At 49.7% G+C, this 28,000-nt stretch overlaps 1 protein-coding gene across 3 annotated transcripts; it reads left to right on the forward strand.

Moving 5' to 3' along the window:
- The first annotated feature begins 85 nt into the window (after positions 1-85).
- FKBP15 (FKBP prolyl isomerase family member 15) lies at positions 86-26,226 on the forward strand. 3 transcript variants are annotated; one of them, XM_066562860.1, is made up of 30 exons: positions 86-199; positions 1,397-1,506; positions 1,798-1,873; positions 2,409-2,478; positions 3,930-4,004; positions 5,050-5,148; positions 5,535-5,684; positions 6,364-6,432; positions 7,329-7,472; positions 7,893-8,038; positions 9,038-9,086; positions 9,763-9,882; positions 10,111-10,204; positions 10,879-10,982; positions 11,605-11,698; positions 12,404-12,513; positions 13,063-13,173; positions 13,800-13,894; positions 14,453-14,555; positions 16,244-16,276; positions 17,684-17,855; positions 19,288-19,424; positions 19,944-20,099; positions 20,518-20,670; positions 20,969-21,061; positions 21,477-21,587; positions 22,386-22,493; positions 22,674-23,422; positions 23,840-23,930; positions 24,628-26,226. In XM_066562860.1, exons 1-30 carry the CDS (start codon positions 147-149, stop codon positions 24,700-24,702), a joined length of 3,750 nt encoding a protein of 1,249 aa, XP_066418957.1. In that variant the 5' UTR covers positions 86-146; the 3' UTR covers positions 24,703-26,226. The 3 variants fall into 3 exon arrangements, with proteins under 3 accessions (XP_066418957.1, XP_066418959.1, XP_066418958.1); XM_066562862.1 differs by lacking the exon at positions 21,477-21,587; XM_066562861.1 differs by lacking the exon at positions 16,244-16,276.
- Positions 26,227-28,000: the final 1,774 nt, after the last annotated feature.

Consider the following 28,000-nt stretch of genomic DNA (forward strand, 5'->3'; position numbering starts at 1 on the left):
TTAAGCCACGCCTCCACCCGATCGCTGTGCTACTGAGGCCCCGCCCCCTGTGACGTCCCGCTCAAGCCCCGCCCCGCCCGTGCCGGTGCCGCCGGCCGTAAAGCGCCGCCGCCGCCCGCCCGTCCCCGCCCCGGCGGTCGCTGGCCATGTTCGCGGCGGCCGAGGAGGACGACGCCGACTTCCTGTCCCCGGCCAGCGGGTGAGCGCCGGGGGCGCGGCGGGATCCCCTCCCCGCCGCCGGGTGGGCGCGGCCGCCCGGGCAGGCCGCGAGGCCGTGGCCCCGGTGAAGGCCCGCGGCCGTGAGGGCGGGCAGGCCGCCCCCTATGCAGCCAGGCCCGGGGCTGCCCTCCTGTCACCGGGGCTGCCGCTGGGGCTGTGCCCCGCTCCTGTCCCGCTGCGGGGACGCTGTACGGGCAGCCCGGGACGGGTCCGGCTGCCGGCGGGGCTCGGAGCGTCCCCCGGTGTGCCCGGGGCAGGGTCTGGGATTTGAGACCCGCTTGGCTCCGGGAGGCGGAGCCGCTCCGGGGTCGCCAGGGCAGAGCGCTCGGTGTTTGCAGTTAAACAAGGAGCGGCGGGAAGTGCTGGAGGTGCCGCTTCGGGGCCGTTCCCGGCGCTGGCTCCTCCCAGGCCGCTCCCCGGGATCCCCCCGGGTCGGGTCTGTGTGCGGCGCATCCCGGGTTTTGTATCGCTGACTTGTTGCTGCTCCAAGAGCTGCAGTTCCACTCCACACTCCCTTCCAGGAGCGTCTCCTATAAACTAACTCTCCCTATAGAAAATTTAGTCATTTTTTTAAACAACATTCACTGGCAGTGGTGTCATCTTTTGGTTTTTTATTCCCTTGCCCCGTGGTATCAGGAGTAGGTTGAGCGGAACTGGCCTTGAAGTAGTAAAATTGCAAACAATGTGTCTTGAAGGAATAACCTCCAGCATTAGACCCTCTGTCCTTAGCTGGGAGAGCTTCTGCCATTTTAAAACTTTGTGGGAGAATGTGTTTCCTGGACATTTAAAGACAAAAAACTCCAGGAGCTGAATGGTGGTTTCTCCGTCACATATTATTTTGGCTTTTGTAAGAATCAGCTATTTTGTGTCAAGCTAGTTCTAGTCATTGCTTCAAAGTAACCTTTTTTTTTTTTGTGTAGTTTCAGTTCTTACACCTTCAGTTGATTTTTGAGGAAATGAAACACAATTTTACCACTTTCCCGACCTCTTCATATACAAGTTCTGCCAATTCAAAATTAAATAGTTAATTAGCATAAAGCAACTTAATCTGCAGCCCTTTGTTTATCTCCAAAGTGATGGTAAACATTTTGTATTTGATAGATCTTCTCGTTAAGGGTGTTCATTATATATAATACCTATGTTAAATAAGGTTAAATGGTTTTATTTCCCTTTCTAGAGCCAGATTAGCCTCTCTCTTTGGCCTGGATCAAACAGTCTCAAGCCAGGGAAATGATTTCTTCCAGTTCACTGCACCAAAGCAGCCCAAGAAGGGTCAGACAGCAGCTGGTGAGTAACTGGGCTTGAGCATGGGGAGCACACTCAGCAGCACGTGTGAGTAGGGAGAACAAGGGCCCTTGTGAAGAGCAGCAGAGCAAACAATTCCCTGAGCTTTCCTCAGGGGTGTTTTCCTCCTGCACCTGGATTTTCAGCTGGCCTTGGGTGACTTTGGAGCTCAAGTCTTTGTTTCTTTGTAATTCCCACTGGAGCTGTTTCTCCCTGTGGGAAGGAACATGCCATGGCGGTGTCCCCAGCCGGTGCTGTGCCTCTGAGAGCTGTCCCTGGTCTCTGTCCCCACAGGGCAGCCCCAGAAGGCGCCAGCGGCCTCGGGAGCCCCCTCGGTGCTGGTGGCCACGGCGGTGCTCGCCTATCGATAGTAAGTGACTCCTGCTGCAGCCTGTTCCCAGTCCCAGAGGGGAGGTATTCCTGGATAAATGGGAAGAGACACTTGTTTTCAGCCATATCTGCATGGTGGGAATGCTGCAAGGCACTGGAAGTTTCTGCTCAAGAAGAGTTTCAGTTGCTGCGCTGCAGCTCCGGTGAGGCAGTTCTGAGGTAAAGAGCAGCTCTGGGTCTGGCTGTGGCTGGGAGCTGTGTCCTGGCTGCTGGGCTGAGATCCTGCTCTGCTTCAGGAGGCTCTGTCAGATGCTGGTGGTTCATGCACTTGAGAATTGAGGCATGAGCAGAATAAGAGCACTAAAGCTGTTTGCTGGGGAAAAGTTTCTGCCCTGGATCTGTGAGAGCAGTTTTCAACTCACTCCACAATGTGTGCTCTTGCCTGTGGGCAAGCAGGAATGTCTCTAAGCTAAGCAAGACTGCCTGACATTTTATACCTGGGAAAAGGGATCTGAACTCTAAAGAATTCTGAGTTAGGGGCAGTTGTGCAGCAGAATGTCTCCCTTATCTTCCAGTACAAATGGGCAATACTTGAAGCAAGGCAAGTATGGAGCAGCTGTGGTGGGGAACCACGCCACCAAAGAGGTAAGAGACACTTCTTCCCTAGCTCTGCCCTGCTGAGGGCTCACTGCTATGAGATGGTGTTTTTGTGAGCTCTCCAGGTGTTTTGCTTTTGGTGTTGTTCTCCTGCTGCCTTTCTGCCTCCTGGGTTTTCCTGGGGCTCAGCCATCCACCTTGGTGACATCTTTCTTTCCTGCAGCCTGTGACTTTGTAAGATCTCTTACAACTTGTGTCTGAAATAGTTTGCAGTGTTTCTGGAAGTCATTTTGGTAATTATTCAGAATGTCTTTTACAACTGGATCATGCTTTTGTGCACATGGAAATGGGTATAAAGGAAAATTCTGTCCAGCCGTGCAGAGATGCTTTGCCTAAGTTTTGTTCTTTTGGTATCAAAAACATCTTTTCTTCCCAAGTGTTCCTTGAAGAACACAGAACTGAGGTGCCCAGTAAATTGGTGTATTTGAAAGCTATTTTGAACATTCTTACCCCTCCCTGGTGCTGGTATTTGTGATGTGATGGTGATGGATTGTGATATCCCCCAAGTCCTCATTCATGTCTCACTAAGTTGCTTCTGCTTTGGCAAGAACAAAATAAATCTTAGTTTGGTAACTAAATTCCTGAGTCAGTGATCTGGGAAGTGTTGAGCTGTGTTGGTCTGGGGGAGCTGGGGAGCACAGGCAGTGCAGGGGGGAGCTGAACCAGCTTTCCTCAGGCTGCCTGTGTGATATCACATCCAGCTGGGAGCAGTCACTGGGTCACTCCCAGTTCACCACTGAGCTGTGTCCAGTGCAGGTGCACAAAGGAAAACACATTTCCATAATAATTGTGTTTAGTAGAGCCAAATATGTCAATAAATCTCATATGTGTTGTTTAGTACTTGGAAAACTCCCTCCAACTCAGTGTGTTGTGTCAATAGGTTGATGCAGATTACACACACAAACCTCTTCAGGGAAAATGTCTTTCCCAAAAGGGTGGTCAGGGCCTGGCACAGCTGCCCAGGGCAGTGGTGGAGTCCCCATCCCTGGAGGGGTTTAAAAGCCATGTGGATGTAGCACTTGGGGACACGGGTCAGTGGTGACCTTGGCAGTGCTGGGGGAGTGATCTTGGATCATTCAGTCTCTTCCAACCTAGATGATTCTGTGATGGTTTGCCATGTGTGGTGAGTTCTGTATCTGGAAGGGTTAGTGCACCATCTTCTTCCACTGTAACTGTGAAAATGTGGAATTAGTTAAAGCATGTTGTTTATTATAAAACAATGAGTTTCACTTGCTTGGTTGCTGCAGCTAAATAAAACCCTTGAGAATAAACCAGTTTTAATAAGTGTCACAAAACTGTGTTAAGTATTTTTGCTGAGGTATATCTGACAAATAAATACTGAGCCTTAGGCTCTGTGTGTGACAAAGCACCTTAGAACTGAAGAGGTTTTGAGTTCCTGTTTTTGTTCTTTTTCCTTTCTAATTCCTTGTGGAATCCAGTACAGGATCCTCCTTTACATCAGCCAGCAGCAACAGATCACCTCTGCAAGGATCCACCCAGGCTTTGTGCTCACGGTGAGACTCTGGCTTGGAAAAGCTTTTTTGATCACACCAAACACAAGGTTGGCTCTAAAATTCTTCCTTAAGCCTTGGTTTATAACCTTTGAGGTCAAACATGTGAGTGACAGAGCAGGAGGTGTCCCAGTGTGACTGTTCTCCTCATGTATTGCACAAGAGGCTGTGACAGTTCCCTTTGGCTGAGCACCTCCTCAGGAGATTTCCAAACCAAGGCTCCTGTAGGAGGTAAATTATTACCTGTGCTCACAGAGGTGTTTGGGGATTGCAGCCCTGGATAAAACCAGCAAAATTCCTTTTGCTGAGAATTTGGAGTTAAGTGTCTGAGAGAATACAACTGAGTAAGCAGAAGGAAATGACAGCAAGGAAATGTCTTCTCTCAGAAAATTTACACTCAGCATTTTCCTGCTGTTGAGAACAATCTGGAGCATTGTGAGCTCTAAAATGGAATCTCTCAGGAAGTTGGTTTCTGCCAGTTTTACAGAAAATTGATGTGATGGTTTACTGTTCTTAGCTTGTCATCAGATGGCATCAAATTTCTTTGTATGAGAGAAATTTCACTCTAAAACAATGACATTTCTGCCCCAGGTTAGACCTTGCTCTCTAGTTTTTTATAACCACATTCTTGAAAAATTAATGGGTTTTATAGTCACTTCTGATGACATGGGTTTAGGAGTGAGGAGGAAGTGATTTCTCCAACTGATTCTGGAAGCCTAAATGCAATAAACTATGAAATGTAAATTTCTCTCGCTTAGAAATTCTCAGTATATATGAAAGAACCAGGCTTCAAGGGAGTTTCTGAAGGGTTTCACCTTCCTGTGTGAACTTCAGCATGTGGGAAGCACTTAATGTTTGCTCACGTATTTGAGTTATAATAATTCTTCCATGATAATGAGCACGTAAATAAAGGCTAATTTTGAACTTGGGCAGTAGAACAGCAGGGTTCTTCCTGCCTTATTTCGGTAGCTCTTATTTTAAGCTTCTTATGGATGTGGGTTTTTAGTTCATTTAATGTCTAAGATAGAACTGATTTGCTCTCCCACAGGTTCAGCCCAACAATTACAGCACATTCTATGATGATCAGAGGCAGAACTGGTCCATCATGTTTGAGTCAGAGAAGGCAGCAGTGGATTTCAGTAAGCAGGTAACTGCTCCCCTCTGGGCCAGCCAGTTCTGATGGCTGCTTTACAGCAGGGGCAAATCAAGTTTTGTTTTCATTGGAGTTCAGCTTTGAGTGCATAACTGTGATGGAGACAGATCTGAGAGGAGCCAGCCCTGAGTTTTGTTCATTAAAACAAATCTCTTTGAGGCTGGGAGCCTGTTGCCTCTCAAGATTCCCAAGTGCTGCATATCAATGGTTCTGTAGAGCTGAGGGTGTTTAATCAGCAGCATTCAGCACAAGGAGATGTGGAATGCCCTGGGAGTGCAGTTCTGATGTGGGCTGGATCAGTACAGCAAGGAATGCATCACATTGATGAGTGGGACTTGTCCATTAAAGGCCAGAGACACTGCCAGGCTTTTCCTCTGCAGGTGTGCATTGCCAAATGCAACAGCTCTCCAGCCCTGGACTCAGTCCTCTGCCAGGATCTCCTCCTGGGAGAAGGGCAGGGGGTGGAAGGAGGAGACTCCCTGGAGGTTGCCTATACAGGATGGCTGTTCCAGAACAACGGCCTTGGACAGGTAAAGACACCTCTGCCACCTCCTAATGCTGAGTGGGACAGTCCTGGCAGGAGCCTGCTTATCCACCATAGTACTGGTGTTGATGGTAAAGTGTACTTTGGGCATTTGTGGCACTGTAAGTGGGGTCATCTGTACTGCCTATAGAATATCAAGGAATTCTGGCATATTACAAAAAAATATACCTCACTGAAAGGGTTGTTGAGGCTGCCTAGGGCAGCAGTGGAGTCACATCCCTGGAAATGTTCAAAAACCATCTGGATGTGCTCCTTGAGACGTGGTTTGGTGGTGAACAGGGCAGTGCTGGGGGAATGGTTGGCCTTGGTAATCTTAGAGGGCTTTTCCAACCTTAATGTTTCTATTATTCTGTTATGTTCAGATTGAAATGCTTTTAAACTTCTCTGGGCACTCTCACACATGAATATTTAATGTTGTGTTTTGCTTGACCCAGCCCTGTCCTAAAGCAAGTCTGAGTCTCCAGTTATCATTCACTTCATGAAATTCTACTTCAGGAAATGGACTAAAGCTCTGTCTTATGGCTGAGAATTCATTTTGGTAGTAGTGGGATGGGAAATAGCATTTAACCAAAGTTCTAGGAATTTATGGAGCATGTAAAGCAGCATTCAGAATCTTGAAACAGTTGGGAAATCCATGTATTTTGTGTTCTTGTTCAACTCTCCAGGTGTTTGACTCTAATGTTAACAAAGACAAGCTGCTGCGGCTGAAGCTGGGCTCTGGAAAGGTCATCAAGGTACAACTTCTGGCACTTTCATTACAATAATTCAAGTCTCAGAGCTTTGAATTACTGCAGTTCTTGTTCAGGATTCATACATGCTATTTCTGCTTCATTTATTAGCAAATACTCTGTGACAGTGACTCACTCAAGCTTTGCACAATAGAGCCCAGTCTCCTTTTCAACATCAGTGTTAGACAGGAGTTGTCCTCTTTGGCAAAAAGGAAACTTCCTGTTTTTAGGAGCTGAGATTTTGTCTTTGTTTGTCTGGAAATCACTTAATCCATTCCCTTGTTCTTGGGGAACCCTATTTCTCACGGAAACAATTTTTCATCCAGGTGTTGTGATATTCCCTTATGTTAGCCCATAAAATCAGGGTTTGAGTCAGAGATGCTTTTGTTCAGGTCACTTCCATGACCAGAGTAATTAATGTATAATTCATACATGACATGTTACAAGTTGTCTTTTATTGAAGATGTGCTATTTGTCTACTTTGTTTTGTCCTGTATCTTGCTAATTTTGCCTGGCTGTTGGAGCCATCCTGTTCAGTGCTGGCATCCCTTGGGCAGTTTGCATGGCTCTGACTTCATGTCCCTCATTACAACTATATTCTTTGGTTGTCTTGTAAATCTAACCAGAGCAATTCAGATCTCTTTGGAGTCCAGTTCTCCCTCAGAATGCTGAGTGAGTTTGCCACTGTGTGGTGGAGCTGCATCTGTATTCTTAAGTTAACACTGGGATTTACAACTGGCTGCCAGGATTTGTGGCAAGACAAAGGTTTAGTGCTGCACATTGAAAATAAACAGGATTTTGCAAGAATCTCTCTAACCTTTGCCTGAAGTTGTCTTAATGGGGGTAAATAATGTCACTGATCCAAGTGTTGCTCTCTCTTCTGTTTCCTGTGCACACCAAAGGGCTGGGAAGAAGGAATGCTGGGCATGAAGAAAGGAGGGCGAAGGTTCCTCATCATTCCTCCAGCCTGGGCCTACGGGGCTCAGGGCGTGGCTGCTCGAGTCCCTCCAGACTCCACTCTGGTGTTTGAGGTGGAGGTCAGGAGGGTGAGTGACTCCTGCCAAATGCTTGGTTTCCATCTGGTTTGTGACTGCAAGGGGGGAACCTGCTGCTAGTGTGAGAACTCCAGCTCAGAAACTGTTAGAAACCTCAGCAAGATGTGTATCTTTAATTCAAACAAACAAACCCAAAACAGAGCCCTAAACCCAGAAAATCCCTCAAGGCTGTTTGTCTATTGTAACTGTCTTGGGATCTTTTAGCTGTCTTATTTGTGAGTCACTTGGGAAAACAGAATACTGTGGGAGGAATGAGAGGATGTAAAGACTCAGCTTCCCCAGCTCTGAATCAATTGGCTGCTTTTCCTTGAAATGCACGAGCTCCACAGGCAGTGGCATCACAAATAAACTGATGATAATTTTTACAGGAACCCAGAAAAACATCTCTTTTTTTGCTTCATGCTTTTTAAGGTGAAGCTGGCAAAGGAATGCTCTGGTTCAGATGGGCTGAGTGTCAGTTCAAGGGATTCCCCTGCACCTTCTCCAGTTCCCAGCTCAGATGGCTTCTCCTCAGACTCTGGTTTAGTGCCTCCCTCCACCATCCCTCCAAAGCCTGGGTAAGAGGCAGCATGGCCTGAGCACCTCTCTGTGTTAATGCTGGTGCTGCACAGTGCTGCACTAACACCTCATTTGGCAAATGTGGGGCCTCTGTGCCAGCTCAGTGCCCTCCATGTGGCAGAGCAGTGCTTGCTAACAGGACTCACTGGAATTTTCTGCTTGAGTGCTGACTTCCAGATTAAAGCAGTTGGAATGGGCCCCAGTGAAGGAAATCATTCCAGCATTCCTGAGATCCAGTGGGATTGAGCAGTGTGGGTGCTGCTGCTCTAACAGCTGTCTCATCTCAGCTGATATCATTGGCATCAGTTTGGACCCTCTCAGTCTCCAAACTCCCTGAAAAGGGGGTTGTAGCCAGGTGGGGTTGGGTTCTTTTCCCAGGTAATAAGGGACTGGGGAGAGGAAATCACCTCTTAAGTTACTTCAGGAGAGGTTTATGGTGGATATTAGGAAAACCTCCACTGATAGAATGGTCAGGCACTGGCACAGGCTGCCCAGGGTGGAGTTACCATCCCTGGAGGTGTTCAAAGAATGCAAATGTGGCACTTGGGGATGGGGTTTAGTGCTGAACGTGCTGGGGCTGGGTCAGTGGTTGATGACTCAACCTTAGATGTATTTTCCAACCTTAATAATTCTGTGTTCTGTTACTGAAATTAAATGGGTCAGTCACCCTTTTTAGGGAGTCAAACTAAGTGCTGCTCTTGTTGCCATAAGTAGTTTATTGGACTTGGTTAAAATTATTTATGCCAAAACATGGTTGTTAAAGCAATCAACAAAATTATCTTTCTATATTCAGCTGTTTCAATGGGCCACAGTGGTGTCCTGAGCTTATCTACAGATAACACTGCAAAGACTGTTCCAGAAGTGTGGGCTAAAAGAAATGCTCATGATGTGAGAAACCAGCTTTCCTAGGGAGAGGTGTATTTAACAGTGTTTGTAAATCCAGAGTGGTGGCTCCTGAATTGCTCCTGGCTAATCTCCACTCCTGTTTGGCTTTGCAGGGAGCCAGCTGTCCGAGCCAAGTCCAACTCCATCAGTGAGCAGCTTGCAGTAAGTGCTGCCTTTTCCTAACTTGAAGCCTGAATAGAGAAGTTTATTTGCACTTTGAGCATTGGGTACTGCTAAAGATAAAGTGAACATCATGCAAGACACTGCTATGTTCACCTTCCAGCAGGGCCTTGTTTTTGTAGGAATTAATGGTTGGACTCCATGATTAATGGTTGGACTCCATGACCTTAAAGGTCTTTTCCAATCTTAATGATTCTGTGATTACCAGGATCTGAGGAACCCCAGCCCCAGTTCCTACTCTTGAATGAAAGTGACTTTGACCATGTGGATGTTCACAAGGCTGGTTGTCTTTTGAGATAAATGGATAAATTTAAAATAGATAACAAAGGAATTGGAACATTCAGGATAAGTTTATAGAGCTGCATGAGAAGACTTTGTGCCTCCAGACAGAAAAAGCTGCTAAGCAGCTTCCTGAACTCACACATTTTCTTGTTGGTGTTTTGTGCAAGGATAGATTTTCCTCTGTAGTGACAGCACTGTCATCCCAGAAAGAGGATATATAAAACAAGCCAGATTAACAATCCTGGTGCTTGAAGGGTAGATTTTCACACAGTCATTGAAAAATTGAGTCAAAATTCAGTCTGAGATTTGGAAGTGTTTGTAATAGCCCAAAAGCCTGGGCTGAGACAAAGGGAGAGTAACTACATGTTTCTTTTAGAACCCAGATGTAGCAAAGGCAAAGCTGATTTCTCGGATGGCCAAAATGGGACAGCCCATGCTGCCTTTCCTTGCTGGGACAGCAGGGAGCCAGCTGGACTCCAGTGACTCAGAAATAGAGGTACCAGCCACAGCAGGGTGACTCTTTCACTGCTTTTCCTACACTGGGGGTTGCTTGAAGTGGGATCTGGAGCAGTGGCTCTGCTCTTGTCCAGGGAAATCTGCTCTGGTTCTGTGACAGAAAGGTTCCACTTGGGTTCCTGGGGTAGCACCTTGTCTGAAGGGACCTTGGGCTCAGGCTGTTGCCTTGTTCTTTGGTGTTTCTTGTAACATGCAGAAATGTTTTTAGGATCCCAATACTCTGAGAGGGACAACACAGCCAGTGGCTTCAACCAGACCCTCCCAGCCAGCTCAGGCAGTGCTGCCCACAGTGTCCACACAAGGTAACGTGCTGGGGAGCTCCTGCACTCCCTCTCCACTCCAGGGGGGCTGGGGGAACAGAGGATTCCTTCCAGGAGCTGCACTATGAGCTGGAAGCTTCTGATAAGGGTTGCTGAGCCATGAGCCACTGGAGCACAAGACAATCCTTGGAGTGTTTCTTCATTGTGCTCTTGTGCTTGAGGAAGAGCCTGAGCTGTCCTGTCACTGGGCCCTGAGGTTGGTAGGCCATGGATTGGTAAATGGAATGTTACAAATCCTCTCCCAGTGAACAGTACTTTTAGGAATGATGGAAATCCAAGCGAAGGAAGGGCAGCATGGGGCTGGATGTGTCTTCCCATGATGGAATGGTCACATCAGCTGCTGGTCAGCTGAGCAGCCTTCAGAGGCAGTGTGAGTCACACCTCGTGTCAGTGAACTTCAGAGCTATCTGTTTGAATGAAAAGAGGCTGTTTCAGTGGAGCCAGAAGTGGGATTTCTGTGGAAGGTTACTCTTCTCTTGACCTATTATCACTTGCTTGACTGGATTTAGTTTTCACAAGGTTGCAGACAGGCTTTTGTTAAACTTTTGTCTGTTCAGTGGCTTGGTTGTTGGTGGGGTTTTTTTGCCATTTCACACTAGGTGAATTAAATTCTTTTAAGCTGCTTTAGCATGCTGACTTTATTTCTTCCTTTTCAGTACCTCAAGCATCTGGTGCTGCACCTTCAGTATCTTCTGCTGCTTTAATTCCTGCAACGATCCAGCCCCATTCAGCTCTGCCTGGAGGAGCACAAGGCTTTCAGGTACCAAAATGAAATCAAGGAGAATATTGTCACTTCTGTCCTTTCTCGTGAGTCTTCTCTATTGCTGGGAGCAAGGACTTTAAAAAGGGTGAGAATTCCAGGCTCTTTCCTGTGACTCTTTGGCATTCTCAGGTTTTCACCATATACCTCTTAAAATTTATTCAAAAAGGGCTAACTTTCTGTTTATGATGGCTTCTTAAACTAAGGATGAACCAGGCTTTAATACCTGGTGTTGTAGTGGATACAACAAAAACACCCAAGTTCCTCAGCAATGAGCAGTAAAGTTGCAATCAAGTTGTGCTGTGCTTTTTGAGCCCTTTTCAGGAAATAACCTTGTGTTCAAATTAACATCAGAGGGAGCTGTTCACATGCTGATCTGACTCTCACAAATGTAGGATGACAGTTTTGCTGAAATTTGAGTGAAGGTGGGAACTAAGAAGAATACTAAAAGTATTCTTTTCTTTCACAATTACTGTTGTGTATTTTGACTTTCCAACTCCTTAATTCTTGGATTTTTTCTTTCCAAACATCATCCTTGCTTTTGAGCTTCAAAAAATATGAAACTGTGAGGACATGGAGAAATAGCAAAGCACATTCTAACCTATTGAACTTGTCCTGCAAGGCATATCCAGGAATGGCATTTGCTTACCCCCAGACTGCTGCATCTGCCTCTCAACTCCAGCCTGTGGGTCAGATGTATCCTGCTCCTTACCAAGGTATGTTTTAAAGGGTACCTGCTTCTCAGAGGGCTGCAACTCCTGCAGAAACAGTTGGTGATGATGATTTATGGCTGTGGTACCACTCTGCTGTTTCACAAATACTTATTTTTTAATATCAAATAGGGGCAAGCACTTCCCAGTAAATACCCATCTGTTTCTTACCTTGAAGAGCTTTGTGCAGTGTGAAAGGGGCTGGAATTTCTGTCTTCCTAAGACTGGATATTGCTAAAGGAATTTGGTCGATGGTGCTTCCAATTATAATTAAAACTACCAGCCAGGGAAAGAATTGAACTGTAAAGGCAAAACCTAGGAAGGGCCAAATGCATTTAAAGAACCATTAAGGCATCCCAGTTGGTGAAGTCTTGAGTGAACTGAGCCTTTCTTGGAGCCTGTTTTTGCAGTGCAGTTTTAAAAGCTGACCCTCACTGCTGTGGTTTGATTGTGCCTTGCTCTGATTGTCCCTCTGGTGTGTCTGGGGGCTTTGCTGTTAAGCTGAGCTGTCATGTGGCTCAAGAATTTCCTGTAGTCCAACCTGCCTGTTGAGGTTATTTGGGAAATACCTGCATTATTCATTTTCCAAATAGCATGTCCTTTTCATTTCTGGGCTTTGCTGGTCTCAGGCTTCATGCTACCCAGCTTTTGCTGTGTCTCTGTGCAGGTATTTCCCCTTGTCACTATAAATCTCTCTGCTTTCCCTTCAAGCCCCTGGAGATGTCACTTCCTTTTTGATGACAGAGGCTCGGCAGCACAACACTGAAATCCGACTGGCTGTCAGCAAAGTCGTGGATAAAATGGATCACCTGGCTGCCCAGGTATGAGCAAAATGGATCTCCTGGGTAAAATGGATCACCTGGCTGCCTAGGGATGAGCAAAATGGATCACCTGGGCAAAATGGATCACCTGGCTGCCCAGGGATGGGCAAAATGGATCACTCTGGGTAAATCACCTGGCTGCCCAGGGATGGGTAAAATGAATCATCTGGGCAAAATGGATCACCTGGCTGCCCAGGACATTTCTGCTCTCCAGGTGTGCTGAGAGCAGTTGGCTCTATTTAAATGCCTGCATTAAGTGATACAGTAAATGGGTAAAATTCCAATATTATCACACCTTCAAGTGGCAGCTGTTCAGCTGCTGTGTAAAAACAAAGCTTAGGCTTGGGGTAGGTGCATCTTACTGTCTTGAATATCATGTGGTGCATTGTTTGGAGGATTCCCTGCCCTCTGGGAGGTGTCACACTTGATTCAGTGCCTGTTCCCTACAGCTGAGCAGAAGGAACAGTGAAATGCCTCTTTGCATGTGTCTGACTCTCACCTGCACCCATAAATTCATTTCCAATGGCTTAAGAATGGTTCTCCCTGCAGGTGGAGGAGCTGAAGAAGCAAAGCACTGCTAACAGCTCCCTGCTGCCTGGCATCTCCTCTGTCACCATGGAAGCCTCCATGATCATGAGCAACATCCAGCGCATCATCCAGGTGAGCAGGGCCAGCTGCTTTCACTGCCATCAGCACCTGGGGTTCTTATTATCCCTAATGAGAGCAAATGTCCAGCCACCCATGGCTTCTGGTTTTGTATGGTCAGAATGAGGATGAGACTTACAATGATTTCCATACCTCTTTCCCTCTTCAAAAAGCTTTTCTCAGCATTTTGGGGTTTGGGTATTTTCTGAGTCAGAGTTGTGGGTATTTAATGGGCTTTGACAAAAGGTTCATGTGGGAGAAGTTCAGCTTCTCAAACCATTATGGATTTAGCCACCGGTCTTCAGCAGAATGATTTTACAGCTGAGGTACCATGTTGTAGAAACCACCTGCTTCTGTTATTCATCATTTAATTTTATGCTTTGAAGCCTTTCTAAGCAGCAGCCTTAAAAACTTGGGGTTTGTGGGTAAAAAACTCCACCAGACACAATATTTTCTAGGATATGATTTGGCAGCCACTGTCCTGTGCCAGGATTCTGCTGAATGTGGCAGGTGCCTTCCTGGGCTGCTCCCACAGAAGGGATGAGCCTCAGCACTGTCCTGCCTCTCTGCAAAGCAAAGGTTTAGGAACTGCTGCAAGGAAATCTGAGTGAGCTGAATATTGATGCTGAGCTGTGCTTTAGGAGAATGAGAGACTGAAGCAGGAGATATTTGAGAAGAGCAGTCGGATTGAGGAGCAGAATGAGAAGATCAGTGAGTTGATTGAACGCAACCAGAGGTAAGGGCTGGGAACCTCATTGCATTCCCAGACTCTCCAGCTTACACTTGGGTGTAACTGAGGGCTCTTTGTTAGGACACAGCCATGTTCTGATATTTTGATTTCTTTTTTTCCAAGGTATATAAAGTGTGGGATTCCTCTCACCCCTTCTCTGCAGGGCTTATCCCCAAAACTCTGATTTACATACAGTAAACATGAATGTGTAAAAGGGGAACAAAATCCCTTATGCTTTTCCCTCATGTGTCTTTGAGCACACTTGCCCTGCTTCTAGGGGTTACTTCATTTTAGCTGGCTTTTTAGTGAGGTGAAGCAATTGTAGGGGATGTGGAGCCCTTTGTGAGGTTCAGCTGTGAAGCACTTATCCCAGCTGATAAAAGCTCTGCTGTGCCAGGCACAGCCCTCCCACCCCTCTGAGATCAGCACATCCTGTCAGATTGTCTGGGACTTGTCATGAATTCACCAGAGACCTCCTGTGCTTTGGGATGTCACCTTTTCTGTGTGAGCCTTGGCTCCAAGCCCTGTGTTTCCAGGAATCCCACAGAGTCTCCTTGTTCACAGGTATGTGGAGCAGAGTAACCTGCTGATGGAGCAGAGGAACCACTCCCTGCAGACCACAAATGAGAACACACAGGCAAGAGTGTTGCATGCAGAGCAGGAGAAGGTAACAGTGCCATGAACAAAGCCAGGGTGTTGCATTAAAACAAGCTGAAGCCTTGTTAGTCAAGGCAGTTTTCTTAGAAGGCAACTGCAGTTCTGAACTTTGTTTTGAGGAAAAAATTGGATTTTATGGCTTTCATAACCAAAGCATCACAGAGATGTAACCATTTCTTGCTGTCACAACTTTAATGTTGTTACCTTGTAGGAGAGTGTCTGATTTATTGTTAACTGTGTAGGCAGGTGGCCAGTGTGTTGTGGAATTTTGTATCACAGGGCTTTTGAGTTGGAAATACTTCAGTTATTTAGTTGCACTGATAGTTGGAGAAGAGTTTTATTCCTTTTATATAACTGACATAGAGTGAATATGGATGCAAGAAAAAACATATTTCCTACTGGAGTTTCTTCATTGCATTTTTGTGATTTTTTTTTTTTTTTTTTTTTTTTTTTTTGCTATCAGAAGCTGTTTGTTTCTCCCAGTAACACTCTGTGCTTTTATGACAGGAGCTGTTGGGAAATAGCTTTTAAGCCAGTGAAATGCATTTCTGCATGGCTGCATACCCTGAACCATCCCTGTAGGCCAGCCTAGCCCAGGAGTGCTGCTCTGGCTCTGCCATTGCATGGTGCTTGCTCTGCTTTCTCAAGCACTGCCTTCTTAAATTGCACCAAGTCCAGTCTTACTCTGTGCTCTGCTGCTGAGCTGTCTCTCTGCAGCTCAAATGTGAGGTGACAAATGCTTCCTCTGTGTGAGAACCACAGCTTGGTGCACCTAAAGCTGACCAGAACTGCAGCTTTCCAAAGGGTGGTAAAGAGCAGGGAAGGGCTGATAGTGCTGAGAGCAGGCAGGGAAGGGGCTGCTGCTGCACACCCACAATGTGTAGGAGTGTCAGAGATTCTAACCAGGAATAAGTCAGACTGAAATAATAAATTGAATTCCCTCCTCAGTGAGGACAGCATCCTGCTGGTACAATAAAACCTGGGGAGGTGTCATCTTTTGGAAGTGTAAGATCCTCAGGAGTCTTTTGGGCCTCATCTTCAGCAGGACACTCCTGACTGAGCAGTCAGTGCCCAGGGATGATGTTACATGAACAGGCTTCAGGCCAGACCAGGAGAGCCCTGCCTTGCTCTGGGAGATTCCCCCTGGTTCTGTGGGAGTATTGACTGTAAATATGAAGGCTGATATTCCTTCCTCTTCCCTTTGTCTAACCCAGCTTGCCCTGGGACTGCAGTCACTGATTCCCCAGGGAAGAGGATTGATTGGAAGCTGTTTATCCATTGCTTACACACAGATTTACTCATCATTTATTTGGTTGTACCCAGGGTCACTGAGGTGTTGGTTACTCACTGCTTTAGGTTGTGGATCTTTGGCCCTGGCAGAGCAAGTCACAGCTTTAGGTGAAGGCCTGTGAACCATAAGTAATCCCCCACCTCTCCAGTGCAGGTAACAGCCAGGACTGCTCCCAGCTCTGGAGTGTGACATACCCTAAGGATACCTTTAGTGTCTGTCTTTTTACATCAGGCTTCACTTCCTTTGCCTGTCTAAGCTTTTACAGTCCTTGGAGTAATTTAAAGGCTTCTCTGGCATGCCTTAGGCTCCTGTTATGAAGCATTTTGCTTTTCTGCTGATGAATGCCTCTGCCTTTCCAGTTGTGTTCTTAACCCTTCCTGTTTCCTGTTGCTGCTTTCTCTTCCCAGCACATGCTGCCAGTGGATCGGGGCTGGGACCAGGTGAGGCAGTGTCTGCTGACTGTGTAGCTGCTACATGGGTGTGCCCTAGGAAGTGCCAGCCCAGCTTCCTCTTGAGCTAGAAATTGATTGGCATGAAAAGAATTGTCTCAGAGCTTGAATGAGCACAGATCCCTCACTGGAAAAGGGCTTTAGAACTGGCAGTGTCTCCCCACTGGCCCCCTCTTTCTTGGGGAGCCCTTTCCAAGAATTCTCTCACATTGCTGCTTGTTCCACTCCCCATGGCAGAGCAGGTACAGGTCACCCAGGATTCCTGGTGCCTGAAAGCTGGAGCTGAGCTGTGGACATGAAGCATCCTCTGTAGAAACTTCTGTCTAGTAACACTTCCTGCCATAGGATCTCCTAGTTTTGTTTTCTTTATTTGCCATTAAAGACAGAGGCCAGAGTTAAAATAACCTTTAGGTGTCCTTAGCTGTGCCAGGAGTCAGTGTAGCAGTGGGACATTTATGGAAGCACAGGAGGAAAGCAGATCTGGTTTGGGCCATTCTCTGAAATGCTGCCTCCTCTTTAAAATGAGTGCTGTGGTATCCCAGCCCTCCAGGTCAGCACATCCTCATCATCACCATAGCTGGAACAATTTTGCTCACAGTTCTTTTGTGCCAGAAGGTGTTGGTCCTCATGTGGAGGGAATTCTCTGAGGGGGATAAAGCAGAGAGAAAATCCAGTTCTCCTGACCTTACCTGTTTCAAGAATGTGAAAAATCTGTTGGAAATCTCAAAATAGGCAGAGGTGTGGAAGCTGTTTAGGGATTCCCTGTGCAAATTCTGTCTTTGCAGAGCATCCTCTGAAGTTTGTGTGTCACTCAGCAAGATTGGGAATGGGACTTTGTGTCTGTCTTGATGCCTTGAGCCCCTGCTAACATTGTTTACAAGTTGTCTAACAAGCTGTGCTAGTGCCTGGTTTTGGGTGAATCACTGACTCTCAGCAATCCTAAATCTAAACAGGTCTCCAAATGGCTGAGAGCTGTGCTGGGAAATGCCAGCCTTGCCCATGGGCAGCCAAGGTGACCTCGTGCTGTGTGCTCTGGGGACAGGCTGCTCTCCTGGCTGGGACCAGCCTGTGTTGAAGTGGCTCTTCAGTGATTTGTAAGCTTATGGAAGACAATTAGATGTTGGAGCCCAGGCTTTTTCCTCAAATAGATGTTTTCATAGCCTGAAAACTGAGCAGAGCCACCAGGCACTGGTACCAGGCTTAAACCTATTTAACCTTTTCAGGAAAACTCACTGGGTTGAACTGATGTGGTGGTGAGGTTGTTGGTGGCCTCATGCAGCTTTCTAGTCAGTCTGGACAAAACTGACATGGCAGAAAAGTCACTGTTGCCTCCTCACTCTGGAGATGTGTCCCTGACAAGGCTTCCAACCCTTTTCCCTGCTCCATCTTGTGCTCCAGGCCAAAGTTGCAGAGGAGCTGGCAGCTGCCACAGCCCAGGTTTCCCAGCTGCAGCTGGAGCTCACTGCCCACCAGAAGAAGGAGATGGACCTGAGGAAGCAGCTCTCCTGTGCTGTGCAGGAGGCAGAGAGACAGGAGGCACAGCTCAACAAGCTGCAGGCACAGGTGGCAGGTGAGAGCTCCTTCATGGCTCTTTTTTTTTGATAAGTTGTAGTTTTTTCCTGTCTTCTGGGGTATCTTCCTGCTTTCCCTAGGATCAGTCACAGGGGATAGAAGGATATGGGTACACTGAAATATCTGAGGGATGTGCATCCTTGAAGGCAAAGTGGGATGACTCAACAAAATCATCCTGTTCCAGGGATGCCTTTGGTAGAACAATCTCTTGGCTTTTCTGCCCAACATCCTGCAGAGCAGACAGAGATGCTCCAGTGGATGGAAAGCTGAGATAAACCTGAGGTGTTGTCTTGGTTTGAAAAGCCAGGTGTGTGCTAAGGAAGGCAGGAGCCTCCCCTGAACTGGAAACTGTAAACCCCCTCCCTCTGAATTGTTGAAATTGAGTGGGGGGCTCCCCTTAGAGAGAGATATGGGAGCAGGAATAACAGTTCTTTATTAGGGAAGAAGATAAAAATAAAATAAACAATGCAGTAATACAAACCAACACTGCCAGAGTCAGAACCCAACCTGACACCCTGTGGGTCAGGGTGTTGGTGGCAGTCCCATTGGAATTGTGGCTCAGCCCTCCTGCAGTGCCAGCTGTGGTTCTGCTGGAGCAGGGATCCTGGAGAAGGGTGGAGTCTTCCTCTGAAGCTCCAGTGGAAAAGGCAGCTGTTCCTCTGGGAATCCAGTGGAAAGGCTGTGTATGGTGTCCCAAACCTCAGACTGGATCCAGGTAGGAATGCTTGGCTCCTCCCTCTGGGCAGAGCATCTCCCCAATGGGATGATGGAATTTTTGTCAGTCATGCAGGGACAATCAATGGCCCATTAACAGCTGATGCCTTCCCACAGGGAGGATTGGTTTGTGGGAGAAATAAAGAAAACTGCCCAATGAACAGGAAAGAACTGCCCCACCTCTAACAGATGGCAAATAGAACACATCTTGCCTTGCAACCTAGGACAGGTGTTGATTCATTCCTCTGTGCTGGGCACTGCTGTGGCCCCACTCTGAACACTGGGGTCACTTCCCCCCATGTGATGAGAAGGACATTGAGGGGCTGGAGCCCCAGGAGAGGCTGGGAAGGGGCTCAGCCTGGAGCAGAGGAGGCTCAGGGGGCCCTTGTGGCTCTGCACAGCTCCTGACAGGAGGGGACAGCTGGGGGGGGTTGGGCTCTGCTCCCAGGGAACAGGGACAGGAGGAGAGGGAACAGCCTCAGGCTGGGCCATTGGGAATTTAGGTTGGATATTGGGAAAAATGTCCTCACAAAAATGGTTGCAAAGCACTGGAACAGGCTGCTCTTGATAAATTCTAGTCCCCACTGCAGGCACAAGTGGAGTTGTTGACTGCACTGTGCAGGAGACTCTGTTCCTCCCCATCAGCCCCCAAAATGTGCTCCCCTGCAATGGGAGTTGCAGCCAAACTCACAGAGAAATGGGGGCTTTGTTTGCAGAGCTCCAGGAAGCCTCTCAGGACACTCAGAGCAGGTTCAAGGCTGAGAAGCAGAGCCGCAAACAGCTGGATATGAAGATTGCAGCACTGGAGGAAGAGCTGACAGACCTGAGGGTGGAGAAGGAGACTCTGGAAAGGGTATGTACAGGGCCAGCAACACAGTTTCAGTTGTTTACTGAAGGTTAACTCAAAAACCAAAAGGTTCTTGCTATTAAATATGTAAGGTAAGTAAATCTTGACTCATCTGCAGGCTGGTAGAGCCTTTGTGCTTATGTTAATTCATTTTTTAAAATTTATTTTTGGTTATTGTTTATTTTTATTGCTAATTATTATTTATTTAAATGTTATCATTTAATGATTATTTACTTATTGATTATTTATTATATTTATTATTACTTATTGATTGTTATGTACTTATTGATTGTTGTTTATTTTATTAGTCATTATTATTTATTTAATTTTTATTATTTACTCTTTTTTAAATTTATTATTTCTTTATTTAATATCTTACCCAGTAATGTGTCAACCTTCCTTACCTCTGAGATAGCCTCAGCTTGGTTTCAAGTAATGAAGTTCCCTGCCCAAAGAACCTCCTTCTGCCTGAGGGAGAAAAGCTGCTTTGGTGCAGTCTATTCTATGTCATGTTCTGTGTTGCAGAATCTTGCAGAGAGGAAGAAGAAATCCCTGTCAGAGAGAGCTCAGGCAGAGGAGGAGATGGAGGAAATTCGCAGGACGTACCAGCAGGAGCTGGATAAGCTCCGGCAGCTCCTGAAAAAGGCCCGGACCTCGACTGACCAGGCAGCAGCAGAGCAGGTGGGGACTCAGGAGCTGCTGCTGCTCCAGGTCTGGGGGGCTTGTGGGAGCCTACAGGTAGGAAATAATGTGAAAATGGTCAGCTAGGGGAAGAATGAAAGCATTACCTGCTTGAATTCTTGGGTTAGTGTCAAACTGAGGAAAGGAGAGGCACCAAATTGAGATTGTAGTAGAGACAAGAATATGGGACTTGTGAGGAGTGAAAGGTTGTTCAGAATTATGCCAGGAGGTCTGAGATCTGAGCCAGATCATCTGGCCAGCCTGGGGCTTTGTGGCTGGAGCTGAAGTGAGAGGTGTGGGTGTGAGCTGGTGGCTGCACTCTGTTTCTGGGTGTCCAGCCCTGGCTCTCACCTCCTGTGCAAACACAGATCTGTGTGTGTGTGTGTGTTCCTGATGGTGTCTCTTGTGCCACGGGCAGCTGTCAGTGATCCAGGCAGAGCTGGAGTCCCAGTGTGAGGCCAAGTGTGAGCGTGCCCTGGCCTCAGCCAAGGAGCAGCATGCCCGGCAGTGCCAGGAGCTGTGTGAGCAGAGGGACTCCCTGCAGCACCAGGTGGCCCAGCTGGAAGAGAAGGTAAAGAGCTGATCTTCATTGCTGTAATGGGCACTAAACACCAGCAGCCGTAACTAACAATCTTCTCCCACCTAACTGGGGCTTGACTTTAACTCCCTGCCTGTTGTGGATCTTGATCTCAGCATCTGCAGATGCAGGGGTTGGGTTGGGTTTATTATGGAGGAGGGAGAGCCAAGGTGCTGATAATGCTGAACTGCAACAACAGCTACAACTTCCACTTCACTGCACTGTCCTGAGTGGCTGCTTGGAGTGGGTGACACTGCCAGGGGCTGGACCTGCTCTGCTTCTTGTGTTTCAGCTCACAGCTCTCAAACACTCGAAAAAAGTGGAGGAGCAAAAATTGTCTGAGGCTCAGCAACGTTTGGAGGAGCTGGAGCCTATCCAAGAGAAGGTAAAGGAGTAACACAGCAGCTGGATGGGAGCTGGAGTGCAGGGAACACCAACCTCAGCCTAGTCCAGAATAACAAGGATGGGAGTTCCAGAATATGGTGGGGAAGGGATAATTTCATGTGGCTTCCAGCAAACCAGAACAGGCCCAATAATGAGACCCAGTCTTCATCTCACTGGGATCTCAGTGATGCTGCACCCCCCTATTCTTGGTGGCACTTGAGGAGCTGATGACACAGCTGTGACTCTCCAAGGCTGGCTTGGCTGTCCTTATTTTGGTGCTGTTGCTTTCAGCCAAGTCTTTTGTGCCATGCTTAAACCCCCCCCTCAGAGTTAGTGCCTCAGTGCAGCCCTTGCCAGGGGACCCTGTGGTGGGGCTGTGCTGTGGAGCAGCTCTGAGGGAGCCTCTCCCCTGGCAGTTCTCAGCCCTGCAGGCAGACGTGGGGGCACTGAGGGCTCGCTACGAGGAACGGCTCCGACACCTGCAGAAGGATCAGGATGGATCTTCCGCTGCAGACTACACTGAGCAAGTGAGCTTGACCCTCCAGGACTTCTCCTTCCTGAGCAAATGAATTTACCTTGAATTATTTCTCTTTGAACTGACACAAGAAGGAAAAACATAATTTTCTCCACAGAGTACTTTGCTTGTAGTAACAGTCCACAGAGGAAGGAAGGGATGGGATCTTATCCTAAAGTCATGGTCACAGAATGGTTTGGGTTGGAGGAGACCTTAATGCTCATCAATTCCATCCCCTTCCATGAGCAGGGACACCTGCCACTGTCCCAGGTTCCTCCAAGCCCCATCCAGCCTGGCCTTGGGCACTGCCAGGGATCCAGGGGCAGCCCCAGCTGCTCTGGGCACCTGTGCCAGGGCCTGCCCACCCTCCCAGGGAACAATTCCTAATTCCCAATATCCCATCCAGCCCTGCCCTCTGGCAGTGGGAGCCATTCCCTGTGTCCTGTCCCTCCATCCCTTGTAAACAGCCTTACTCCATCTTCCTGCTGCCCACTTTGTTGCCTTTTATTTCTTAGTAAAACTCTACATTTGAGGTTTAGATTTAAAAATTAAACTAAGTAAGAAGTGCCAGTCTGCCTTGGCTTTGTGCAGCCTGCCTCAGTTTGGGGGGATAAGTTTGGGTCACATAGAGTGGTCTGAGTTAAGGTGGCCTGATGTGGTGAGGATTTCTGGTTTGGAAAGTAGATTATTTGAAAAACCACCTGTGTGTGTTTGTATTTATTGTCCCTTCCCTTGGAGAAGTGCCTGGTGTTGAGTGCAGTGCTTCACATGCTAATGAATTGTCTCTGTTTCCTGTGATGCTGTTCTGCAGGTAAAGAAGATAATGAATGGTGTATTTCAGTCTCTTCGGGGTGAATTTGAGCTGGATGAGATGTACAGTGGCAGGACAGTCCTGGGGGTGGTCATGAACACTATCAAGGTATGGCAGTGGTGGGAGAAGAGAGAGCCTTGGGCTGAAACCTCAGATCTGTGCTGAGACTGAAATAACTGAAGGAGAATTTGTTGTGGGTGGCAAAGCAGCCTGATAGGAGGAGGTGATACAGGGATCTGTGGTTTGTATTTAGGGTGTAACTTGTGTTCTCTCTACTCCCTTTTCCAGACTGTGACACTGCAGCTGCTCAACAGGCAGCAGGAGAAACCAGAGCATGGCAGTGCAAATGAGGAATGTGGCACAGGAGCAGGGAGACAGGAGGGATCACCTGGAGCAAAGACTGAGCACAGAGAGCCCCTGCAGCACAGCCCAGCACGGAGCCCTGCACCCCCAGCTGACCCTGGGGAAGTGACCAGAGGCTCCCTGCAGCCTGAGCAGCAAGGCCAGGCTGCTCCTCACCCTGCTGGGCACAGAGCTCCTGAGGAGGAGCAGGAGACACAGAGCAGTGGGGTGGCAGAGGAAGAGAAGATTCATGAGGAGCATCTCCCTCCCACAGCTGATTCCAGGCTGGATGCTGAGAAGGAGCCTGTGCTTGCAGGACAGCCTGTTCCCGGGCTGGAGCAGGGCCTGGACACTGTTCCCATCAGCAAGGCTGGCCCAGAACAGGATCCCTCTGCTGTGCCTTCTGTTCCACGATCAGCAGAGCCTTCTGTTCCAGGAGCCAAGCCAGGAGAGGGGGATGAGGCAGCACCTCCAGCATGTCCAGCTGTGGAGCAGAAGGCAGAGGAGGCTGGGGGAGGTTTAGAGCCTCCTCCCTTAAATGGGGAGGAGGGGAGTGGCACAGACCCCTGGGATGGAGCTGGCTCTGAGCAGGAACCTGCCTCAGTGTCCAGCAGAGCAGAGCCAGGCTCAGCTGTCCTGGGAGAAGCTCCAGGATCTCAGGAACTGGGCTCCAGCCCCAGGCACACAGATTCCAGGTGAGGGAGGGTGCTGGGTGCCAGGGTCAGCTGGGGCTGGGACAGCAGCTGGTCCAGGTGTGTCCCTGCTGCAGGACAGCACAGGCTGGAGCTGCAGCCTCCACATGGGGCTGGCACTGGGTGGCACCAACCAGGAGCTGGCACAGACCAGGCTGCCCAGGGCACATTCCACTGGGAGCAGCCCCAGAGCAGCCTCCTGTCTGCTGGAGGCAGTGGAGAACATTCCCAGGGAAGTGTGCAGTTCCTGTGCAGTGATCCTGGTGCCTGCCAGGTCCCAGACTTGCCCTGCACTGCTGAACAGTACCTGCCACAAAGGCTTCCCTCAGTGACAAAGCTTTGCCATCTCTCAGTAACAGAACTTGTACAAGCAAATGCCATCCTCTGAGAGCCAGCTGCTCATTCTTTATCTCCTTGCAGCCTCTTTGAGGAAGACAACTTCTTTGAAACAGCATCTCCTAAACCACGGAAGCCTCAAGTTCCCTCAGAAGAGGAGGATGAGGAGGAGGTGGTATGTATTTAGGTGTTTGCTCTGATTGAGGCATGGTCTGTAGCTTGTCTGTAACATCCTCCCTGTGGCAGTGGGGGCCTGGCTGAGCTCAGGGCTCCCCATCCATTCCCTGTGTAAATCAGGAGTATCTGGGGTGGGTGACTGAGCTGGGAGGGGCTGGTTTGGCTGAGGCAGTGGTGACAGACTCCTGCTGGCATGAAATCAGTGGGACTTGCCAGCTTAATTGAAGGGTTTTAGTGTTTGGCCCCTCTCCAGTCCCTTTTAGCCTGTAAGCAGCACCTGGAATCATAGAACCACAGAATCCTCAAGGTTGAAAAAGACCTTTAAGATCATCAAGTCCAGCCATCCATGTAGCATCATTCACCATTGAACCATGTCCTCAAGTACCACATCAACCCAGTTTTTGAACACTGATAGGAATGGTGACTCCACACTGCCCTGAGCAGTCTGTGCCAATGCTTTACATTCCTTCCCAGCAAGAATTTTTTCCTGCTATGTAATCTAAACCTAATCTGAACAGCAAGCCATCATATGAGAAATAAAAACTTGGGTAATGAGGCTTCTTGTTCCCAGCTCCTCAGAGCTGGCAGAGATTGCAGAGCAGTTTGTGATTAGGAAATGCCAGGTGATTGTGGTGATTAGGAAATGCCAGGCAGCTGCTGGGGCTGAGCACGTTCCCTCTGGTTGTGCCTTGCAGAGCATGAAGGGGCGTCCCCCTCCCGCGCCGCTCTTTGGTGACGATGATGACGATGACCTGGACTGGCTGGGATGAAGATGTGGCTGCTGAGCCCTCTCCTCTGGGCATGGCCTCTTCCTGTGCTCTGAGCCCATGGCGAGCTGCCCACGTGGGACATTGGGAATGACCAGGGACTTCCCAGCTCTTGTCCTGCAGCTGGATGGGGGCTGGCAACAGGGGGCTCGTCCTGCACTCGTGGGTGCTCAGCCCTGTCACTCTGAGCTGCCAAACACTCTGGGCTTGGGCTGAGTGCAGGAGCCACCCACTGTCCCCCTCCCCTGAGCCCTGGATTCATTAATCTCAAACCTTTTGCAAATAGGAACTTGGTGAAGAGCTTCAGCAGAACAAGTCTGGCAGGACCCTGCAATGGCAACACCCTGTTAAAAATCAGACTAAAATCTCCTTCCCCAGTGATGAACTCCTTGGAATGTTTCTCAGTCCCCAGGTGACTCCCAGGGTCCTGCACCCTCTCCCCACTGTGTCTGAGCCATGTGCCACTGCAGGTTCCCCCAGGAATCCCAGTCAGGTGTTTCTGTGAGCCCCTGGGGGCTGAGGTGGTTCAGGTGGGCTCTGACTCAGAGCTGTGGCACAGATGCTGCTGGGCCTTGGAGCTCTGGGAGAGCAGGGCCTGAGCAGCTGTGATGGTACAAGGAGCCCAATCCCTGCTGTGTGTAAGTCAGACACAGCTCAGCTCCTCCTGTGCCCAGAGCTGAGGTGGCTTTTGCTGGCTGTGTTTCCCTGTGGGAGCAGCCCCTCAGCTCTGGGCTGTGCTGTGTGGTTGGGAAGTCCTTCCCCACAGCCCAGCCCCTCTCCCGTGCCTTTGGCTCTGCTGCTGTTGAAGTGTGACCATCCCAGCACCAGTCAGACTGTACAGAGGGGCTGGGCTGGGCAGTCTGGGGTGTCACCCTGCACTCTGAGGGGACCAGGAGGGGAAAGGAGTGAGGACAGAGCTGGGCAAACAGCCTGGGGCTCTTACAGCACTTTCATTCTCCACTCATGGGCACTAACACAACTTCATCCCAGAAATCCTTAAAATAAATAAACCCCTACATAAAATCAAAGGAGTTAAACTAATTCTACTATTTCTATGTTTAGTTTCTACACCTGCCTTTACAGTCTCTGACTGGAATTAGATCTCTGTCCCCCTCAAGGTGATTTCTTGGGAGGAAAACACCCAAAAGAGCACTGGGTGTTGCTGTTGGGGTGTGGCAGGTCCCTGTGCCCCATCCTCAGTACCACAAATTGCCAAATGCAGCTGAAACTGGGGCAGAGACCAAAGCCTGTGGCAGCCACCCTGTTGCCATGCAGGGTGACCTGAGCTGGGCCTTCCTGGGCATCACTCAGTGCTCACTGTGAGGGTGTTTGGAACTGGATTTTTGGGGGCACTTGTGCTGCTCTGAGTGTCGGTGCCCTGGTGTGGCCTCTGGCCCCATCCATGCAGTGTCCCAGGGCCGATCATTGCTCATGCTAACAACTTCCATTTCTCCTTCCCTGTTACAGATAGACACCCTGAGGGATTTGCATTTCACTTCTTGGTAAATAAAGTGCAATTAAACCTGATTTTTTTGCTTGCAGTGGCTTTACTTTAGTCTGCCACCTGAAAACTGACTTTGCTCTGACTTAAATTGGGAATAATTTTATTTAGAAGCTGTTCTTGTCTGTTCTTTTTGTTGAAGCCCTCTCTGGGAAAGGAGACAAGGTCCCTTTGTGCTGAGGCTCCTTGGGCTCTCACACTGGACTGGGTTGGTGTGAGAAGCTGGAGCACAAAGAACTCTGATGGCCACGGAGTTCCTCTCACATTTCAGGGGAGGGGATCTTGAGCAGCTCCAGGGCTTTGCAGAGCCCAGTCCCTCTTGAGCTGCTCTGGGGCTGCAGAAAGGTTCAGCTCCACTGTGCCTGGGAGCCCTGAGCAGGGATTGGGGTGCAAGAGTTGGGATTGAAACTTGTTCCCCCCCCACCCCCTTCAGGCCCAGCAGGTGCCACAACCCCTTCCCCACCCCGGCCTGCACTCGGCTCGGCATCGAAATTAACCCTGACTGTGCCTGGGTGAGCATCTGCCTGTGGTGCAGGGAGGTGCAGGGGGCAGCTCTGGGTTTCCAGGGGCAGAGCAGCCCCGGGGAGGGAGGGACGTGCCAGGGCCCAGAGGGGCCCATGCTGCCTCAGGGGCTGTGCTGGGGCTGACCCTGGTCCCGGGGGCTGAGTTCAGGCCAGAGGTGGATGAACCGCGGAGATCTTTGCTGAGGACGTGTCCAAGTGGGTTGCTGGGGGCCGGGAAGGAGAGGACCCTGCTCTATCCTGGTGCTCAGCCCCTGCCCTGCCTGTCGAGGCTCAAGGACTCACAGAAAAGCTGCGGACGCGGTGCTGGACCCATGGCTGGCTTTAATGTCTGGTGCCTCTGAGGGGCCGAGCCCGTCCCCGGCTGCCTCCTCGCTCTGCGGGCACCGCTCCGGGCTCTCTCCTGCTGGCAAAGGCCTTGGAGTCGCCTTGGAACAGCTTCGGCTCCGGGCAGCGCTGCGGGACCCTCCCGCCCCTCAGCCCGCCGGGCCCCGCGGCCCCACACGGCGCCTCCCGCCGAGCGGGCCCGGGGCCTTCGGGACGGAGCGAGAGCACAGCCGGGCCCCGGGGCAGGAAAGCGCTGTAATAAGTTAATTGTTAAAGAGTCTGATGGCCGGGGGCTCTCGTGCGGGGCAGCCGAGCGTCCTGCGGGCCCCAGGGCTGGATCCAGGCGGGTGCTGAGCCATGGCCGTGGCTGCGGCCCGAGCAGTCCCTGACCCATCACCGGCTCCATCCACCGGGCTGGGAGCCCCGCTCCGCCATGCGGACCTACTTGAGGAAGACGAGCAGGAAGAAGGTCGAGACGATGAGCACGAGGATGCCGGCGGCGAAGCCGAGGCGCAGGTTCTCCATGGAAGCCAGCGGGGGCTGCGTGTCCAGCAGCAGCCCCCGGCCCAGCAGCCCCAGCACGAAGGCGTGGGGGGCCTCGGAGCCGCGGCGGAGGCCGCAGGGGGACACCGAGCTGCTGACGGCGAAGACGGGGGCGTGGGACGAGCACAGCGCGGCCACCGAGCGCGACGAGCCCTGGCCGGGGTCCGGGGGGGCATCGCCGCCGTTCTCCGGCTGCCGCTCTCCCGGCTCCGCTGAGGCGGCCGGGGCCGGCTCGGGCAGCAGCGTCACCATCCTGCAGAAGGGGCAGCTGACGAAGGCCACGCTGGCGGCGCGGCACACGAGCCTGCGGAGGCAGCGCTGGCACAGCGAGTGGCGGCACGGCAGCTGCTGCGGGCCGCCCCCGGCACCCCAGTACGCCTCGTAGCAGATGCCGCACTCCCGGCCGGGC

The sequence above is a fragment of the Molothrus aeneus genome, chromosome 19, assembly GCF_037042795.1.
Source record: "Molothrus aeneus isolate 106 chromosome 19, BPBGC_Maene_1.0, whole genome shotgun sequence".
In the NCBI taxonomy this organism is placed as follows: domain Eukaryota; kingdom Metazoa; phylum Chordata; class Aves; order Passeriformes; family Icteridae; genus Molothrus; species Molothrus aeneus.